Source organism: Tachypleus tridentatus, chromosome 13 (assembly GCF_004210375.1).
Source record: "Tachypleus tridentatus isolate NWPU-2018 chromosome 13, ASM421037v1, whole genome shotgun sequence".
Lineage (NCBI taxonomy): Eukaryota > Metazoa > Arthropoda > Merostomata > Xiphosura > Limulidae > Tachypleus > Tachypleus tridentatus.
In genome coordinates, this window is record NC_134837.1 from 19996575 (window position 1) to 20018912 (window position 22338).

At 34.3% G+C, this 22338-nt stretch overlaps 1 protein-coding gene across 1 annotated transcript; it reads left to right on the plus strand.

Moving 5' to 3' along the window:
* The first annotated feature begins 6044 nt into the window (after positions 1–6044).
* fry (microtubule binding protein furry) lies at positions 6045–17639 on the plus strand. Its single transcript, XM_076484442.1, is given in 5 exon segments — positions 6045–6464; positions 6467–10179; positions 10182–13925; positions 13927–14329; positions 14332–17639. Coding segments are annotated over 5 exon segments (8943 nt in total). The 5' UTR covers positions 6045–6226; the 3' UTR covers positions 15177–17639.
* Positions 17640–22338: the final 4699 nt, after the last annotated feature.

Below are 22338 nucleotides of genomic sequence, written 5' to 3' on the forward strand. Positions count from 1 at the left end.
AACGCCTTCACGAATAAAAGAGTGAATATGTTTGGTGGGACGTGAATTCGAACACGTTACTTTTAGACTGCCCTAACCATCTGGCCACAATAGGCGAATACTATTATTAACAGGGCTCACACTTAACGCTTTTTACTAATTGTAGGAAGCCGCCTGGGCCCCCAAAACATGAATTGTTATTTTTACAGGCCATTCCTATAAATCTGTAAAATGTACTATATAATGAAGGTTATAAAAAAATCACTGAATTGAATAATGAATGTTGCTTAAATTGAAAGAAAACAAAAAATATCAACAAATTTCAATTTATTTTATCTTGAGCTTGTATTTCTTTTTAAAAATTGTCAAATCATTACTTTTAAACTACTGAAATGATTTTATTTCATATACAAACTTTAAAATATTTTTACACATGCCTACGCAGAAAGTCACGAGAGCTATCGGTCTAAAACGTTTACTACAGCTTTTTCATCTGAGAGTAATAGTTTTTAACTTTTATCTGGGTTAAAACAGCCGGTTTAAAATAACAAAATTATACGGTTAAAGGGAGTGCTAATACGATACGGTATTTGTTAGATCACAAGAACTACACTAATGGTTTCTAGCTCAAGTTTTCAAAAGAATCATATGCGTAGATGATTATTATTGATTATTTAACGCCAACTTTTAAACATAAATTGACTAAATTGCATTAAATTTTCCTAATTACTGAATGTTTAGCGTCACGTGCTAGTAGCATCAGCAATTAGCATAAATAACAATGCTTGCTACGGCTGTATCGAGTGCATGTAAGTAATGACAAGAAACTGTTACACAAGATTCCATGGCTTTACTATAAAGGAAGCGTTATCGTCATGTTTTAGAGAGGAAAACTACCGCCATATATTTTAAAGAATCTGGTTGGTTTTGAGTTATAGGTATATTTCAAATTATAATGTTGCAATTTTGAAGCCTCATTCTTTCACACCTAAGGTGCTTTTTTTTATTAGATATCATTATTTTTTTTTGGTCAAGGTATACCAACAAACAACAGCAAGTACAAAAGTAACATAATTTCTGTTCTACCTACCGTCAGGCTCCAGATGGAACAAAAAACGTGGCCTAGCTAACTAATGAATTTATATTTGCTGTAAAATTTTTCCAAAGCTATAAATGTTGTTACCAGTTTGGCCGCCAATTTTGATTTCATTCCTTTAAATCGCACTCTCAATCCTTTTTTAGCTGAATCTTTATTCACATTTAAGATGTTTTTAATTAGATTTAAAATAACACCGCCTAGACCATTTTACTCGCAACAATATTTTGATTTATAAGTACGCTTTTCATCATAGCACTGTATTTTCCCTTCCTTTTCTTTCGATACGAAACATTTCATACCATAGAATAAAATATTAAATAAAACAATTTCTGTCTGTTTGTCATATATTTACATAAGTTGATACACTGATTGAAAGAGAAGTTAAAATAATTTCTGCACACACATTTATTTACGGACCATAAACGGCCGATAACAGCATCCTTTGCACAGAACTAATACACACTGTTTGCTTGCCGAATATTTATGCGGTTTTTTACGTATTATAATTTATTTCGGACGACTCTCCATTTGTTATGTTCCGTAAATTACATATAACAATTTCAAATACCGGAAGTTTTAATTTTAATTTAACAGTTACTTGAATTGCAATAGGTATCAAATTTATGATATTTGCTAACAAGATTAATACATACAATTTTCTTTCTCAACATAAAAAATTTTGAAATTTTAATATACAAACATAAAAACAATACAATTTCTAATAACGATTATTACTAATAGTCATAACAAATATTGATTTATATACAAGAGTCTTACAAACTTACAAACAATGCTGAGTCTTATATCCTTTCCAGAACTGAATATGTTATCAGCGATCCAGGTCCACTACGAGCAAATTAATTTTGGATTGATATTGTCACACCTCGCTAAATCGAACACTCTCTTTTCTTGGATGGCATCACACATTTACAAGCTAACTTTTTCCGGCGAAGATATTTAATGTCCTCGTAGAAATAATAACGTACAAAGAACTTCACTGTTGTTGAACAATTTGTGATATTTGAAATCTATAAAGTTCTTGGTCAAATTCTGTAGTTTTCCGATTAATAAACGTTAATCACAATTCTAGTTTCCGAGGTCTATAGCACACTGATTCTAACAGACCAATGATAATAATTTTCTTAGTGTCTGTAGACGCGTTTGCTTAAATAGTGTAAGGCAAATTTCTACAACATTCAGCAGTGTTTGAACACGCTAGCGTTTTTGTAAAACAAATATTGTTGATTCTTACTCTTAAGAATCTTTTACAAATTCAACATCAGACGTCACATACATCAAACTGAAACAAACGTTCAACGATACATCTGGTAAACTCATGAGAGGTTTCTTTTGGAGAAAGAACTAAAACATACTAGAACGCCACTGTTAACTGACTGCATCTATACAGGAAGTTTTCTGGATGATGTTCAAGCTTCTAACATAACTCTCCATCAGGTACTTTAACCGTTGATGATAACCTGATACAGTAGGTCAAAACATTGTAATAATTAAAATCAGAATTTCCCCACTTCAAAGTTGCTGTTATTGTACTTTTGTTTATTTCGTTGTGAAACTATATAGAAACAGTATATTAGATAAAGTACACTAAGTCCACAACTAAAGTAGGTACTTTGATCCTCTAACTCAGAATACCAGTTGGAGAAATCTATCAGCGACATTTGTTTTAGCAAAAGCTTCATGGGAAATCTTAGAAAATTATCGCATTCACTGGAATCCAGTGCAGTTGTGTCTGAACGCAGTGAGCTGTCTGCAGGTTGATATACTTTTGTAGAGTACAAGCTTTTTCAAATGCAGTCAATTCGGAAGATGAGCCTCATAGTTACAATGCCATTGTAGCAGCTTCTTTGGGCTTATTATGCTCTTGCAATTTGTTTAAAGTTGTTATCTCGAACCTAGTTACCACAGATACCCATTTATTACAATGTAGATATCTTTAACACACTGATGATGTTATGTCAGTATTTTTGGTAGTCCCTCAGTTAACTTGTCAATCTAAATGATACAGATCTTTTGCACTAGCAGCCATGTTGTCTGTGATACCTTTTTATTAAGCATTAAGCTTGGTCTAAGTGCTTGATTAATAAAGTTATCTACTGTTCAAACCCAACATTGAGCACTGTAATTCTTATTATTCAGCCCAACAGTTCTGATGTGTGGCCTGCTTAAAGCATTTAAAGAAGTGGCCCAGATGTTTCCTAGCTGTACTTTGGGATGTTGGGGAAATATTTTCTTAGCGTCACTAACGGCAACCTGTGGCTTAAAATGGAAATATATTCAAGGCAGACAATTTGCTGGTCATGACGTCAAAATTTAAACTTAGTACTTCATTCTATGGTATTCGCAGATACTCTGATTAAATGTACAGGTAGGACTTGTAACCATGTGCGCATAATGAGAAGAATGGCCAAAAATGTTAAGCATAATTTAACTGAATTTCTGATTCTGACTGCATTTGAAAATAGAGATCAAACATAATGTCGAAAGAAAGTTAGAAGTGAACCTTTATTTACAAACAGAAAACAATCAAGGTGGTTCATTACACTAAATCATGGATTACTGCTGTTTTTTGTTTTTTTCAATCACACAGAAATCTTTATTTTATACGTACAGAAGGCAACTCTTTAAAAAATCTAGATAATAATGATGGGAGAATACAGTGAATTCACGCATTCGTCATTGATCATTCCACCAGTAAAAGTAGTTATATTACTTTCTCATTATGCTACAAAACACGTATACAGTACACTCTCACCTATTCGCGGTTCCCCATTCGCGGGTTAGGCTCTTAACCCTATCGCATCGTATGCCGGTATACCAGGCTAGCGTCATAACGTCATAAAAACGAATGCTCGGTAAACCGGGTTTTTGTTGGTCATAGAGACTAAAAGCGCTTTTCGAGGGTATGTCTGTATTTACTCTCTCAAGCAGTTTTATTGATTGACGTCTTTATCGAACAATTATTACTGAATTGTACTGTACTGTATTATTATTACCTGAACTGTGCGTACTGTATTTATCTGTCTAAGTTTGCCTTTAAATTTGTTCCACTTTCTGTCAATTTTAATACATGTGTTGTACTTATAGAAAATGACTTTACGGAACAGTAATACAGTATGGGTAACTATACTATGTACGTTTCTTTTTGATTAAAATATTGTTGCAGTACAAAATTAAAATGTGTTTACATTATCATTACTACATTAGTGAAATACATGACTGCATGCAATATTACTATATTATTACTGTATGAATGAGTAAGAGTGTCTTTAGAAAGTGTCTGGGAAGCATTTAGTACCGTATATAATCTCATACATAGAAGTTTTAAAACTGCATCCAATATTCGCGGTTTTTCGCTATTCGCGGGGGTTAAAGAACGTAACCCCCGCGAATAGCGAGGGAATACTGTATAGTTAAATATTTACAAAAATTGCATTGATTATTTATCTATATATCTCTGCAGCGATCTCTTCCATGAAAAAAACTTTAAGTAGCATCGAAGGGGGAATGACCTAGAATAATAAGTCATCAAGGCAACTGCAAGTTATCTGTATTTGAGAAATGATCATTATCATGAAAGATACACTGATGTTCCTTCATGCATAGACATGAAATATTTTGAAAGGCTTAGATAAAAGTATCGTCTGTTTGTTGTTTGAATTTTACGAGAGTTATCTGCGCTAGTCGTGCCTAATTTAGCAGAGTGAGATTAAAGGGAAGGTAGCTGGTTATTACCATCCACGTCAACTCTTGGACTACTCTTTTACAAACAAATAATGTGATTTGTCTAACATGATAATATCCTCACAGATGAAAGAACAAGCATATTCGGTGTGATGTGAATTTAAACCCGCGACCATAATATTATGATTCGAGCGCACTAAACACTTGGTCATAGTGGGCCGAAGCTCATCATTTTAACAATTTCAGCCATGGGAACGTTATAATGTGACGGTCAATCCCGCTATTCCTTGGTAAAAGAGTAGCTCAACAGTAGGCGGTGAGTGACGATGACTAGCTCCCTTCCCTCTCGTCTTACACTGCTTAATTAGAGATGGCTAACGCAGAAAGCCATCGTGTAGCTTTGCGCGAAATTCAAACAAAACAATGATAGTTTAAAGATTTATATAAGCTTAGCGTTTACTTTGAGAATGTATTATAAAATAATGATAACTAATACCTTCAAATTCAGGGTAAAATTAATTATTTTCATCAAGTTAATACTTGTATCTAAATTAGAATAATCGTTAAGCAAGTTATAATAATAAAGAACTTTCAATACATGAAGTGGTAACTACATCTTAATCGTAAGATCCAGATTGTTAAGGAGTTGATTGGTTGTTATTTGGGGCAAAGCTACATTATGGACCATCCGTGCTATCTCTAGCAACATATTAAAATGCGTTTTTTAATATCATAAGACTGTATACCTGAGCCACTGTGGACGGGCAGTCACTATTACAGTAATAGTTGTCGTAAATCTTTTCTTACCTTTATCAACGTGCAAAACATTTGTTTTATTAACTGTTCATAGATTATAAGGCCCGGGTTCGATTCCCGGCATGGGAACACATTTTCATGGCCTAGCGCGTTAAGGCGTGCGCTTCGTAATCTGAGGGTCGCGGGTTCGCGCCCAAGTCGCGCCAAACATGCTCGCCCTCCCAGCCGTGGGGGCGTTATAATGTGACGGTCAATCCCACTTTTCGTTGGTAAAAGAGTAGCCCAAGAGTTGGCGGTGGGTGGTGATAACTAGCTGCCTTCCCTCTAGTCTTACACTGCTAAATTAGGGACGGCTAGCACAGATAGCCCTCGAGTAGCTTTGTGCGAAATTCCAAAACAAACAAACAAACATAGATTATATAAGACATTCGAAAATTATGTTTTTTTATTTCTATATTTTTGTTCTTAAAATTTCCGCAAGAGGACAACGTATAAGCATTTTCGCCAATGGAGTAGGGGAGCTTAACGATTGTAGTGTTCATATTTTGGTATTAATTTAACTTTAGGAATCAGAGAAGACAATGTAGCTTTAAGTAAAGTGTTCGCTGTAAAGAATGAAAGCTAAGCTATTTTGTATTATTTTATAGATTTATTTCATTACTTTGGAGTTTTTGAAAGACAAGAAAGAACATGATTTCACAAAGTAATAATGATACAGTTACAAGTAAAAGTCATGTGTCTGGTACACAATACTCTACTACTACCAGTACTGTTAATAACGTTAGCGCTGTACAAGTTGTTTTACCATGGGGAACAAGAAAAGAAAGGTTACCCTTTCCATCTTCCATACTAATAGACACAGACGTAAAACCAGGAGAATTTGTTCTTAGAACTCTTTTTGCTGAATTTACTGTTCAAGCAGAAAAAAAACGGAAGCTGTGCTTGTTGAACCATTGGAAAAACCATTATCAAAGTTACTTCAAAGAGGTGAAGATAGTGTTTTTGATCAGTTGTTGAGCGCTTTAGGTTCAGCTGCAGAACATTGCCTTCCATCGTTGCTTCACACATTGTTTGCATGGTATGACAGACAGGGTGTTGATTCTGGACAAGTTTATGAGCAAAGATTTCGATCTGACTCATCAAAGTCAAAAGGTGAAACAGCTGAAAGAACAGAACATGATTATCTGCAAGAGAAAAGGGACTTAGCCATAGAATTTATATTTTGCTTGGTTCTTATTGAAGTTTTGAAACAATTTGCAGTTCATCCAGGACATGAAGATCTTGTGAACCAAATTATTAATTTAGCATTCCGGCACTTTAGATTTAGGGAAAGTGCTCAAACAGGCCCTAATGCACAGAATGTTAATATTATAGCTGATTTATATGCAGAAGTCATTGGTGTTTTAGCACAGTCTAGATTTCAGTCTGTAAAAAAGAGATTTACTGTAGAACTAAAAGAACTTAGAAGTAAAGAACCAAGTCCAATAACAACTCACAGCATAATCAATCTTTTAATGGGAATGAAATTTTTTAGGGTAAAAATGGTCCCTATTGAAGAATTTGAAGCATCTTTTCAGTTCATGCAAGAGTGTGCTACATACTTTCTAGAAGTTAAGGATAAAGATATTAAACATGCTCTTGCTGGCTTATTTGTTGAAATCCTTGTGCCAGTTGCAGCTAGTGTCAAAAATGAAGTGAATGTACCATGTTTGAAAAATTTTGTGGAAATATTGTACTCACAAACTTTAGATTTGTGTACTAAAAAGAAGCATAGCTTAGCTTTGTTCCCTCTTGTAACATGTCTTTTGTGTGTGAGTCAGAAATCCTTTTTTTTACAAAACTGGCACTATTTTTTAGCTATGTGCCTATCTCATCTAAAAAACCGGGATCCAAAGATGTCACGTGTTGCTCTTGAATCTCTTTACCGTCTTCTTTGGGTCTACATGATAAGAATTAAATGTGAAAGTAACACTGCTACACAGAGCAGGTTACAAAGTATCGTAAATTCTCTTTTTCCTAAAGGATCTAAAGCTGTTGTTCCTCGTGATACGCCACTTAATATTTTTGTTAAGATTATTCAGTTTATTTCACAGGAACGTTTAGATTTTGCAATGAAAGAAATTGTGTTTGACTTGCTCTCTGTTGGTCGGCCCATTAAGATCATTCTGACACCAGAAAGAATGAGTATTGGACTTAGATCATTTTTAGTTGTGGCTGATAGTCTGCAACAAAAAGAGGGGGATCCACCAATGCCTCGAACAGTAGGAGTTTTACCATCAGGAAATACACTGCGTGTAAAGAAAACATTCTTGAACAAAATGCTTACTGAAGATACCGCTCGAACTATTGGCATGTATCAGTATTACCCATATGTTAGAAAAACCTTTGATGATATTTTGCGTGCCCTTGATGTTCAGTTTGGAAGGCCTATGATGATGACAACTATTCAGAATGTTAACAAAGAACCTGATGATATGATTACAGGAGAAAGAAAACCAAAAATAGACCTATTTCGCACATGTGTGGCTGCTATACCAAGGCTTATTCCTGATGGCATGAGTCGCCAGGATTTAGTTGACCTTCTTGCTCGACTTACGGTTCACATGGACGAAGAGCTGAAAGCTTTAGCATTTCAGTCTCTACAAAACATGATGCAAGACTTTCCTGATTGGAGGGTGGATGTTGTATATGGATTTATTCAGTTTGTACTTCGGGAAGTAAATGACACTTTTCCTCAGCTGATAGATAATGCTTTACGAATGCTTTTACAGTTTATAACTAACTGGAAAAATGCATTGAATGCTCAACCTCAGGTAAAACCAAAAAGGGAAGCAATTGAGCAGTCAAAAACTGAACATTTAACAAATGTACTACACCAGGCTGAGGCATTTGCACTTGTTATGTTGTGCAATTGTCGTTTTGTGCCTCGTAGGTTAGGTGCCCATATACTAAAGGAAATAAAGATGCTGATGAAATCACTTGCACTATTAAATAAAGGAGAAGAGACTGTAGCAGATGTAATTGACAGGATGTGTCCTTCAGCCTTAGAGAAATGTCTCCCACTGCTTCCTTCGCATGAAAAAACTGCTATTGCTTCAGCACAAACTACAGACTTGCAATGGTTGGCAGAGAGAAATACTCAAGCATGGTCTTCTTGTGTGCCAGATGGCTCTTTAGAAGGTGTGAACAAGCAGTTAAATAACCAGTCAAACCTGGGAAATATGGATGCCTGGTGTACATGCATGATGGTATTTATGAGTCAAGATGGTGTCTTAAAGCATTGCTCTTTAGCTGTAGCTCACTCTTGGCCTATCATTTATGCTAGAATCACTTCACTTTTTAATTATTTGGACATCAATCCTGTTAATGACAACCGGGCATCTCTTTTGAGAACCACTACTGTGAAAAAAGCACCAAATGAAAAAGATATGCATTTAAATTTGTGGCGAAACTACCTTATGTTTGCATGCAGAGTTGCACCTCCTAACAACAGTGCTTCAGTTTGTTATCTTTCACCAGACCTTAGTTTGAGCTCTTCTCCAGACAGCATTGGTTCAGAAAGGTCAGATAATCGTTCTCCCAACAGTGGAGGAATTTATGCATCCAATTTGTTTAAACAAATAGTGCCACTTCTTCGTAGTGAACAGGCAGATATGAGAGATGCTGTGGTTTTGGGGTTATCACATGTAAATCAGCATGCTGTCAAAGACTTAATGGAAGAGTTAGTGCCTTACATTCGTGAAGCAATTGACAGAAAACAAGAAAACATGAGAAGGAGGCGACGGAGAGATATTTTAAGAGTTCAACTCTCACGTGTTTTGGAAATGATAGCTAAACATGGGACATTTGGAGTAAGTCCCAGTGTGTTAGACAGAGATGCAGGTTCTCTTAGTACCACATTTGTAGAGTATATTGATGGAGCAAGGCTCTATTTGGAGACTGAGAATGATAAGGATGCATCTGCTATTGTTCAAGAGATAAAACATCATTTTTGTGGTTTCATACACAAACTAATTAAAAGTTTTTCCTTGGAAAATTGGACAAATCTTTTAGGTAGGGACTTGAGAAAAAACTTGTTTTTTCTTTTTGGTGTGTGGAGTGGCAGATTTGGAGCACCTTTTGGCATTGATGATAAGCGGAGTCGAAAGATTCAGCTATGTCCTGATTTCGAGTTTTCATCCTTGCAAGCAATGTCTGCAGTTCTTTGTTGTGGCCCATCTCTTGATGTGAATTTCCTTAATGATGAAAGCCCTGTGTACAAGTGGCTTGATAATCTTTTAGGTTCTGAGGAAGAAAAACTTTATCAACTTGGACAAGAAACCGTTATTTTGCTTTTAGAATTTAATCCTGACACTGGGTCTTTGTTGGATTGGCTTGTGGACAGATGTTATACTGGTGATGTGCAAGTTGCTGATGGGTGTTTTAGTGCATTGTCTGCAATCTTTAGTGTTAGGGAGTATCCCTGTGACCATTACATAGCAATTATCAATGTCACGTTAATGAATACTGGTTGCCCAAGAAGAAGTGTTCAAGAAACAGCACTTCAACTACTCCAGCTTCTTTATCAGAGGTTTTTTCAAAGCTTTGGACTCTCTATTGATGTACATGGAGACATAGCCAATAGTAATGAAGAAGTAACACTACGCGCAGAAAAAAGCAGTTGAATCAGAGTTTGATGTTTTGTTTGGATTATCCATGTTCACAACTGCAGTTGTCTCGTCAGTTGGCACACCTTCATCCAGAATTGACCATGCCAATATTTTCTGAAATAACTTGCAGATTTCAAACAGCTAGGTCAAATTTACGTCAAAATCTTTTGCAGTACTTGCTTCCCTGGTTGTACAATATGGAGCTTGTTGATCCTAATATTTCTCAGCCAAGTTCATTGCCTCAGTTCTCGAGACTCTCAGAATTTTCCGGAGAAGTACGTAATAAAGATGGAACAGTAGATCAGAAAGATGGATGGGGATCTGGAGAAGCAACAGAGATGGTTTTAAATAATTTGTTTTACATAACTGCAAAATTTGGTGATGAACATCCTACTGAGATTGAAAACCTTTGGGCAGCACTTTGCAGTTGTTGGCCCAATAACTTGAAGGTTATCATTCGTTATTTGTTAATTATTACAGGGCTAGCACCACATGACTTGTTATCTTATGCTAAACGAGTAGTATTGTATATGGCTAGGACTCGCCCAGAACGTTTACTTGATGAGATGATGAGTGAGCTACAGACTGTTGAAACTTTAAATTGCCTTATTGAACGAACTGAAACACCACCATTTTTCAGAGTTACCAACATAAGAAAAGGTAGTAACCATTCAGATGATGGAACTTGTAGTGGAACACACCTTGAGGGCTCAAAAGGAGAACTTGAGCGAGGAACTTTGCATACAAAACGGCGAAGTACTGAAGATGGGTCAGATAGAGGGAGCTTAAGGAAAGATACAGGGAGTGGGGAAGCTTCACTGTCAAGTGATCCAAGTATCACTAGCCTGGGAAGAATTGTAAGTAATGGAGCAACTTTAACCATAGGAGAGTCACAAAACATCATTTCAACTTCCGTTGAAGAGGATAATTTCATACTTCTTTGTCGCTATGGTGAAGAGGAGTTAACTAAACCAGACACTCCTCAACCACATCCTCTTCCAATGCCTGAATATGGTGGTTACTATGCACCTCTAACTGAGTTCCTACCTGAAAGCTCTCAACCAATAATGGGTTTTCATCGGTGCAACTTGGCAGTTTTGTTGATCACAGATGTGGTCTCAGATGGTATCAGTATTGATTGGTCACCACATATTCCTCTAATGCTTCATATTATATTTCTGGGAATGGATCATACAAAACTTCTTATTCATGAACATTGCAAGAAACTCTTGCTTAATTTGTTATTAATTCAGGCCAAACATAGTGATTTTTGTGGAGTAGCAAGAATACTTCTGAGTAACAAAACAATCCAGTTAGGTTATGGGCTTTCTCCATTCCATCCTGTAAATGTACTTCAGCATAATTTCATTGAATACCAAAAAGGTAATGGAGAAAATAAAATAATTCAACAAGTTCCATCTGAGGAACACATTTCATGTTCTAAGTCACTGTCAAATTTTGATAATAAGAAAACTGAAACAATATCAGAAGGAAGTCAAGTTGCATCATCTTTGGTTGATAGTGGACCTTCTTTAGAAGATATTATTAAGGCTATGATTGCATTTTTAGCAGCAAAGAAAGGACAACCTCTTTGGCCATATGAAGATATCACTTCAAAAGTTTGGTCAATTCGAAGTGCAGATCAGTTACAAGTTTTCCTTCAGCATGTTGTATTTGTCTTTAAAGAATCGGTTCCATTGGCACGCATTGAAGAGCGTTGGGCTCAAATAGCATTACAGTTGGCATTATCATGTTCATCACGACATTATGCTGGACGATCCCTTCAGATCTTCAGGGCTTTAAAGGTCCCAATTACATCTAGGATGTTAACTGACATATTGTCTCGCCTAGTAGAGACAGTAACTGAACAAGGGGAAGATATGCAAGGATATGTAACAGAATTGATTTTAACATTGGAAGCAGCTGTAGAAACACTAGATTCTACTTTTAAGATTAGTGATATCATCAAAGAAATTTTTAACTCCACACCAAACTTGACAAAAGAAAATAATAGAAAAAGTGCTCCTCATATGTTAGTCAACCAAGGAGGACTTGGTTCAGGACATCATCGGAGTACGTCTTATTCTGTGTCATATCCTGGTAAACGAATACCAGAATCTCCTACCGTAGAAACTAAAGATTTGAGAAACAGGAGTAGTACAGAAACAGAAATAAGAGTTAAACAGAATAGCTTGGGTAGATCTCGAAGTGCTCAATCTCTCAAGATGCTTGAGGAGCAGTTTTCTCAGGATGACAGAGTAAGTCTTCTTGCACAGTTTTTTTGGATTGCTGTTTGTTTGTTAGAATCAGATTATGAACATGAATTTCTACTTTCATTAAAATTGCTATTAAAAGTACTGAAAAAACTTCCCCTTGATAAAGGTGAATGCCAGGAAAAGGTTGAAAAAATATATAATCAGATGAAATGGTCCAATTTTCCTGGGGTGCATGCACTACTTCTAAAAGGATGTTCTTCTGCAGTAACTTTTGAACCTACAATTGAAGTACTGGCCTGTTTAACTCATTTTTTAGATGTGCCAATTATAGATCCATCAGAGTCACTTGGGTTTCCCTTTCATGTTATGGCATTTCTTCCATACATGTTACAAAACTATGATGAACCTAATGCTGTGTGCATCAAAAGTGCTGAGAACATTGCACAGGTATGCATGGAAAAGTCAAAGAAATTAGAAAATCTTGCAACAGTCATGACATTGTATAGTAGAAGGTCTTTTAGTAAGGAGAACTTTCAGTGGACCAAGTGTGTGGTTAAATATCTGTATGATGCTTACAGCAATATATTTATAAATTTGATGTCTTTTTTGGTTGAATTGATTGAAAAAACTCAATCTGTTCTAAACCAGCATTTACTGAGCATTCTGTACTGCATGCTTCATTATATGGATATTCATTCTGCTGCCCAAGCAATTAATGCAGATCTATTAAGAGTGATTTTAAAACATGTGGAAGGACCACAAGGAAAAGATGCTACAAAGATTTTGAAACTGGTGGTTACTCGCTCTTCAATACTGGCTGCTCCTCCAGCTCCTATAAACATGGCAAATGCTGCTGCTGATTGTGTCAGTATAGCATCTAGTGTGTCATTTGCTGAATCAGAATTTGGGTCTAAACGAGAGTTACCAGGTCGTACCATGGAATTTTCGTTTGATGTGTCCCAGACTCCTATAGTTGGTCAAATTTATAAAGCTAAAGTTACTGCAAAAGAAGAAGTTATTACTCATAGCAAAGAAGAAAATCCCACAGCATCTCCTCGCCGAAGCTTATCTCACAATCATTCTTTTACAGAAAATGGTTCACTGTTTGGTTGGAGACGACCTTGGCTGTCACAGGCTCGTACTCGAGAACGTTTTATTAATCTTTTGACAAGCTGTGGCCAGAGAGTTGGACTTCCCAAAAGTCCTTCAGTGATATTCAGTCAGAGTAGTGATATTATGGAACATCAGTCCTCTATGTGCAGTAGTACAGAAGAAGTATCAGGAACTAATAATGATATGTCTGCAGAAAGCAAACTTGATGAATGTGTACACTCAGAGCAGCAGTTTGGCATATTTAAGGACTTTGATTTCTTGGAGTATGAATTAGAAGGTCAAGAAGCTGAGAATATGGATAATTTCAACTGGGGTGTTCGAAGAAGATCTTTGACAAATTATGAAAGCTCAGGAGAAACAAGTAAGCCAAATATCCGACACCGTACTAACAGCTCCAACCTGAGTCCAAGAAAAAGAGGAATCATCAGATGATGAAATGGGTAGTGTGTCACCCTTAGATGATCTTCCACCAGAACTTCCCAACAGTAGTGTTGGATTAGTTTTCCCTCCTTCATCGCTTCCCTTGCTAGATCATAATCAGCGGCCAATGAGTCCTGCCTCTGTTTCTTCACAGAGTCTAGCAAGTGATGGAGATGTAACTCTCAGTAATACATCTCCAAGTTTCTCACCTCTTGCAATAGCACCACATGTGGTTACTCAGCTTCCAGCTGATGACGTAGAGGAGGAATGGCGCACACATGTTCACTTATTGATGGCTGATTCTAGTGGCGCTACAGCTGTGAATACTTACCAAGTATTGGGACGTTTGATAAAAGAAACTTTAAGCAAAACAGCAAACATAACACGAGAAGTGTGCCATTTTTTTCATCTTCGATATTGTTTAGATCTGTTGGATCACACTTTCTGGCATTTTTGGACATATTAGTCAATCAAGTTGAATGTCCATTTGTGTTTGTTGACATAGAGACATTGAATAACTGTCTTCTATTAGAGAGACACAAATTATGTGTTTTGGAGATTCAGGAGCATTGGGAGACTTTTTCTGAGAAATGGGAACATGTTTTAGAATGTATGGATAACCTAAAATCAATTGTTAAACTAGAAAACCTAGGAGAGTCTGTTGCTGAAGGTACGTTTGATGAAAACCGTGTTGATTTGTGTCGTTCTCTTTATAAACTCCATTTTCAGCTTATCCTACTTCTGGACAGCTTCTGTAAACTTTTATCTCAGCTTTCTTCTGCAGTTACACAGACTCAAGTTCTGGATTTATCAGAAGAATTTACTTCTATCAAGTCTGACCTACTTCATGCTGTGGAAGATACAGAGAGTGATCGTTTGTCTCCTCCTGGTCAAATAGAAGCCACAGTAATGACTCAACAGGAAGCAGAAAATGAACTTTTTGAATTTTTTCGTGGAGGAATGTGGAGCAAAGTTATTAAACATCTTCACACATACAGGAGTTATTTTCGTGCTGCTGAAGATGATGAGATAGAGGTAGCCTTGTCTCTTTATTGTCATCATCGTGCTGAAGAAAGAAGTGGAATATATGTGATGACACACACTGATCATGACCTAACTGATGTTTCTCGACAGTTAATGGATTGTAGTTTACACCTGTCATCATTAATTCATGGTCTAGAACATAACATTAGTCCTGATCATGGTTCTACAGATAATACTACACAAAAAACTGAGTTGTGATTGTTTATAGAAATTAAAAATACAAATATTGTTTATTTGTATGTGTAAAGTACAATTAAGACATGTTAAAAATGATGTACATTAAATGTGCTTGTAATTCAGTTAATATTTTAATAGTGTCTGTTAAATATATCTATCACTTTATAGGTAGTAAAGATTAACGTTACCTTGTGAACTGCACTTTATTTTCAAAACTTGTTAGTATTAGTAAGTTGTCTGTTCACATTAGTTCTTTTGTTTTAGAATATTTTTGTAGATTAACATTATTCCATTTTGGTTTTTTCACAAAATCATTGAAGTAGCAGAGCTACATTTTAACATGTTTATGTTTAGGAAAATAATCCTTAATTTTTTTCTCTTATTATGTATAATTTAAAATTTAAAAAAAGTTTGTCAACCTGAAGAATGTATTTAAATGTAATAGTTGTGATTATTTTAGTTCTTTCAAATGTTTTTAGTTGAAGATATTCAAGAAAAAAGTTCTCTCTGTATTGTCCTGTAATTTGTTAATTTTGTTTAGTCACCAAAATGTAGTGCAGACTAAACTTTTTTGGCTGGTTATTCAAATGTATTTCTCCTTTTTTTGGCATTATAAATTATGGTAGCAAATCAGGATACTTCTTCCAGCACAGAAGAAATATTTTTACTGTGAAATGCTTTGGGTTCACTGTGGGCATAAGCTGTTTGCTATCTGTGATTTTATGACATCTGCATAAGTATTTTCATGTCAGTTTAAAATTTGGTACCACCATGAATAAAGGGTGTTCTGCTTCAAATTTTTCAGAATTGACAGATTTCCAAGTTTGAAGTAAATAATCAAATATTTAAAAAAATGTTTTTTTTTATCCTTTATAATACCTTATGAATAACAAGGAAGCATTTGGTTATTCATGATTGTTCTTGCACACTTATTCAGGAATAAAGTAAAAATTAAAATTCATCCTTCATTTTTCATATCATATTTTCCTCTTAAGCTTTGTAACATGCTGGCCTTTGGTATTGCTAATAGCAATCCATACCCTTAGTCAGTCAACCTTTAATTTGTCTCCTCTTACATTATTGTACTTGGAATACAGCACAAATAAATCAGAGGCCTTTAACCTGTGAATCCCCCAGATAATCTTGTGATCTTCAATAAGAAAATCTTTCGCCATCTTTTTTTCAAGAGAAAATAGGTTAAGATAACCCATCGAATCCTGAACCCTTTCCAGTAAATCAGTATATAAAGAGACCAAAACTGTAATCCTTATTTCACCTGAAGTATAACAATTCATTTGATTTATCAATATGACTATAAATATGCTTTAAAATTCTATTGGCGGTATTGCTAACAAGAGAACTGCTTCAACGACTTTTCCACCATTGTGCTAAGATCCTTAACATCACTCATTTCTTTGAGTTGGTTCCAATCTATATTAAAAAAATTTTTATTAATCCAAGTTCATTACCTTGCACATATAATGAATGGCTAAAGCTCAGTTACCAGATGTTTATTCAACTTACCAGTTGATAGAAGTCATTATGTAACACCTCAACATCCTCAATAGTTAGAAATAGTCAAAAGTTTAATGTTATTAGTAAACTTTATTTATTATGTCCATACCAATGTCATTAATATAAATAAGAAAGCCAAGGTTGGGGCACTGAATCCTGAGGTACTCTTCTACTAACAAGGGTCCTTTTTTCTTTCTTTGGTTAACTTTAAAATCCCTGGAATAAGTTTTCTTTAACCCCCTACTAATATAATATTTTGTAGCTAATCTGTGTGACAAATTTTCAAAATAAATTTTAAGATCTTATCCACATTTTTTCAATTCTCCAGATAACAAGTATCAATCCCAAAGAAAAAAAAAATTGGATTTACCATTTGTGAATTCAAATTGGTCTTGTATTATATTTTACTAAATGAGTTTGTATAGATTCTTTCACAAAGCTACAATTTTTCCATTACAGAAATAAGACTATTAAGCTTATAATTTCCATGACAACTTCTGTCTTATTCCCATTAAAAATAGGAATAGAATAATATACAAACCCTGTAATGGTCATGCAGGTGCCCACTACAAATGGAAGATAAAAAGAGGTCTCCCTCTGATCTTGTTTGAAACCATCTCCAATCCCCATGCATTATCTATTTTTAATCTTGTACGTCTTTGTAGTTACTACCAGTGGATTAATATCTACTTGGCATTGGGAGTTGTAAATAACTAAAAAGGTGTAAATGAGTGAAATAAAAACTTGTAGATGAAGCTAAAATGTTGACCAGTAAAAAATATATAGTATGACCTTTTGAATTTGTTTAAAATATTCAATTAAGAGAATAGAATTATATAGTTTGTTTATTAAATTAGTCATTAAAAATATAAAATTACTTTGAAAAATCTAAACTATTATGCTTAAAATTTGTATATTGTTTTTAATTAAACTGTGTATTGTAGAAATGTGTAAAATAAAAATGTTGTTGAATGAAACATGTAACAGGTATTAGTTTTTCCAACTTTGTATGTAAGTCTCACCACAATAGGTTTTAATATAATGGTTAAACATGTGGCTGTATTTTATGGTTATACAAATCAATTTAGATATTTTGTTTCAACATTTTTTACTTTATTTTCATGTTGCTATGTTGTTAACAAATTAGGCATATATTATTGACTATCTTAATATCTTTAGTTTATTCACTATTCTCTTTTGACTCAGTTGTAAATTGATTATTTCTTATGATATAGTTAATAGAATAATTACTTTACATTTCATTCAAACATTCACTAATGCTGTGAAAAGGCTTAAGGTATTTTATTTCACAGAATCCACAAAATAGTTGTAAAAATGAAGTTAAGTCATTCATTACTTATTAGACTGTTTGATGTTATTACATGTCCAGATGTTTAAGTGAAAAGATCATGGTTTATGTTTTAGTCTGCTCAGAATTTTGACATTAAGTATACATTTTCAAACATGAGTGGAATAGATGTGTTATATTTCAAAACCAAACAATCTGTTTCACTTTCAAATACAACAAAATTGATTTCAATGCATTTTTAAAATGAAAATATAAGTGTATACACTGAAAGCACTTTAAAGTTATAAATAAATCTTAGAAACTCTGTGTACAATGTAGTTGTTTCTAGTTTAGGATTTTCTTGATGACATATTAAGTCTTAGAGTATCTGATTAACTAACAGCAGAAAGTGTATAATTTTGAAGAAATCGGATGTCTTCATATATTTCAACCATCAGTGAACAAATAGTTTTAAGTCTTGGTCTGTAGCATTTAGTATGGATGTTGCTGATAATCAGAAATTTACATCTGGGTACTACCATAATTATATAACATAAATTATAATTAACAAAGTACATAGAAGTGCAGACTGATAGCTCAAAGTTCCCAAAATTATTTTAGGGTTTTTATGTTTAAAAATAAAGATAATGTTGGGAGTTATTTTTTCATCAGAATAATGAAAATTTAGACAATAATAATTAAAACCTCTGCTCAATTTTTTTATGTTTTTAGGATAATTTCATTAGAATCAGTAACTCAAAAAGCTTCTTCAATGTAAGTAGAATTTATGAAGTCCCAACTTTAAAAGCATTGTGAACTTGGAAAATTTCCCTCTATTTATTAAAAGAATGATGTATAAACTATTTTCTTTTCCTTCTTTAATATTTCTTAAAACACCAATAACCTCTCATTCTTTATCCAAAAAATCTTACCAGGCTAATAAACCAAGAACAAAGAATTCAGCAATATTAAAAACTAGAACATTTTAACCAAAACTAAATTAAAGACCAAACAAATTTATTTATTTATTGTCACAAGACCTACATGTGAGATGGTATAAAGCTATTTTGTCTATCTAGATTCTGTATAACTAATTTTTAATTAATGGGCTATAATTTAAAAGTTCTTCCAAATCTTAGAAACGCCTATGGTGAGTTTGAAACAAGACAGAGATATCACTGATTATTAAGACAGAGACACGATCAATTTAAACAAAACGTTACATTCATTAAGACAAAATACAATTTGCTGAACTATATTTAACTTCACAGATCGTTATAGTAATTCCTTCCATTAAGTTTCAGTATTTGTAAAGTAATAAAAGTTGAAATTGGTTTCTTTTTAACCATTTGCATTATTACAAGTTTTTACTTTTTTTCTCTCTTTGTAATACATAAATAAACACAACTTATCAAGATTATACATTGTCATCTTGAAATATGAAAAAAATCAGGCTGCTGACATACTGTATCTCAGATTACCATCGAGTCTGATTAAACTAATTCAGTACCAAAATGAGCAGGTGGTTAGGGCGCTTGACTTGCAATTTGAGAATCGTGGGTTTAAATCCTCGTCACACCAACTATGCTAACCCTTTCAGACATGGGACATTATAATGAAACGATCAATCCCACTATTCGTTGGTAAAAGAGTAGCCCATGATTTTGCAGTGGGTGGTGATGACTAGCTTGCCTTCACTCTAGCCTTCCACTGTTAAATTAGGAACGGCTAATCCAGATAGCCCTTCTGTAGCTTTGTGTGAAATTCAAAACTAACCAGACCAATCAATATCAGTTTGTATAATGTTTGTGAATTCATGATAACATATGTGATTCTTGTTTATTGTGCATGCACGTTAACCGCTGGAACACATGCTAAAGTACAAATCCAGCGAATTTATTGCTTACGTATGCATGTTTAGTATGACTGACAGCAACGGAGACTTAGTTGAGATTTTACTAACCCTTCTACAGGGATCCAGAACAATGTCTCCCCTCAAGGATTAATGACTCTCGCTTGAGGACAAACTAACTTTTGATGTTGTTAAATTCCTATTCATTAATACAGATTTTTGATAAAGCATAAGATGCATACTTTTTAAAAAATTATAACTATAAGGCATGAATGCAGTAATCAAATGAAGTCGACCACCAGATTTTCTCTAATTATTATAAATATTCAAAAAGTCTTTTGAATGATGTTTCAACTGTAAGCAATTGCTCAAAGTGTTTCTTTACATGAACTGAATCGTCATAGTTTTTGTTGTGTTTAAACAAATTTTTTTTCGAATAAGTATGTCTTTTGTATTTTCTAATAATTTTTTTGGAAAATTTTTAGTTTCTTGTGTCAGACTGAAAAATGTTTTTGACAATTATTTTACTGAAGTAGAACCAGTTCGTTCTAATAAGACGCTAATTCTATGCAACAAAATGCCGAAATTTTTGCAACAATGTGTAATTTCTTATTTCTGAAAAATATAAGCTATAATTATCAAATTACCTACCTAATTATATTCTCACTTCGAAATAAAGAAATTTTCAAGATGTCTTCAAAAAGTAACAAAAAATAAATTAAAAAGTAGACTATATAAAAAAAATATTTGTGTGAGACATTTTCCGATGAGACTGTTCTTATACGAACAATGTGTTAAATGTTTATCTCAATAAATATCCTCACTTATAGAAATTAATGATGTACACGTAATTGTATACTCTTAGGGCCCTTCTCTTCACAGTTGTTTTCCAATGAATTTCATCCATTATTATAAATGTGATCATGGGCTTCGGCAAAGGAGAAAGGGGCAAGGAGCACTTAGCCCCTGAAGAAATGAAAACATTTCTTTTCATACACTCTTAATTTATGATTTGCCCCTCCTGTGTTTGCCTGTGTAAATATGACGACAGTTTCATGGAATAGTTCTATGGACGTTTACGGATGTTATTGCATGTAGTAGTGACTTTCAACACCTTTATTTTCATGAAATAATTGTGACGCGCCACACAGTCTCCTTTGTTAATATGATACAACTGTGTTTTTGTGGGTTTTTCAATTATCGACACAACTGCTAGTGGCTAAACAAGCAGTATCTTAATTCCACATAAATAGTTACCCATTCATAGGTTTAGTTAGTTTATACAATTTCATTTGCCCTTGTTTAAGTAGCATATACTCACTCTCTCAAGGAAAATCTATTGCTTGAAAAAAATCTTATTTTTATAAATTTGTCTTTTTTAATATTCAAATTAGTTATTAATTTTAGTATATTAATGCTTATTTCTTCATTTATTAAATTTTCTAACTTAATGCTCAACTCATTTCATTTCTTCCCTTTTTAAGTTAGTTCTAGCTTAGAAAAGATCATCCCAAAAGGTATCATACGTTTCTATATAAATATAATAGAAACGTTTGTTGTATGTCAATGTAACTACTTTGCAGAGTGTGGATGAGCCTTCACCAAAACTGGTATGTAAGTTCATTAAGTCCATATGGGGGGTACATATACAGTTTTAGTTTTACAGATTTTATGGGCGTTTTTTACCACTACCTCACCTCCTATGGATAGATCTTCACTATATTTTCTTGGTTTACTGGGTCCACGGAAAGATGCATATAGATTTTCAGTTTTGCATTTCTGTGCTCCCCAGTGCTATAGCAGTATGTCTGCGGACTCACACCACTAAAACCAGGTTTCGATACCCGTAGAAGGTAGATCACTGATAACCTATTGTGTACCTTGGTGCTTACTTCCAAATAAAACCGTTTTCGTTTTTTTACCCCTACTTCACCCCCTATTGATGAATCTTCACCAAATTTGGTATGAAGGTTTGTTCGTTCCACGGGGAGGTACACACACATTTTCTGTTTTGCAGTTGTTTTTTTCCCACTATTTCGCCCATTCTGTTGGAACTTTACAAAATTGCATGGCCAGGTTGTTAAGGCACTCGACTCGTAATTCGCGGGTCACGGGTTCGAATTCCCATCACACTAAACATACCCGCCCTTTCAGCCATGGAGGCGTTATAATGTGGTGCTCAATCCCACTATTCATTAGTAAAAAAGTAGCCCAAGAGTTGTCTGTGAGTGGTGATGACTAACTGCCTTCCCTCTAGTTTTACACTGTTAAATTAGATTTGAAGGTGTGTTGAGTCCACGAGAGAGATATAAACAAATTCGCGGTTTCACATTCTGCTTTGCATATTTTTTGTTTTTTACAAATACATATAAGAGAAGTAACTTTTCATGTCCTAAGATAACCTTTCATTAATCATGAATTTACATAACTTCCATCCAGGAGACAGATTCTCCACCTAGTTTAAAAATAGTGTTTCATATACTACATAAATACAAATCTAACCGCTATGACTCAATTCAGTACGGTAT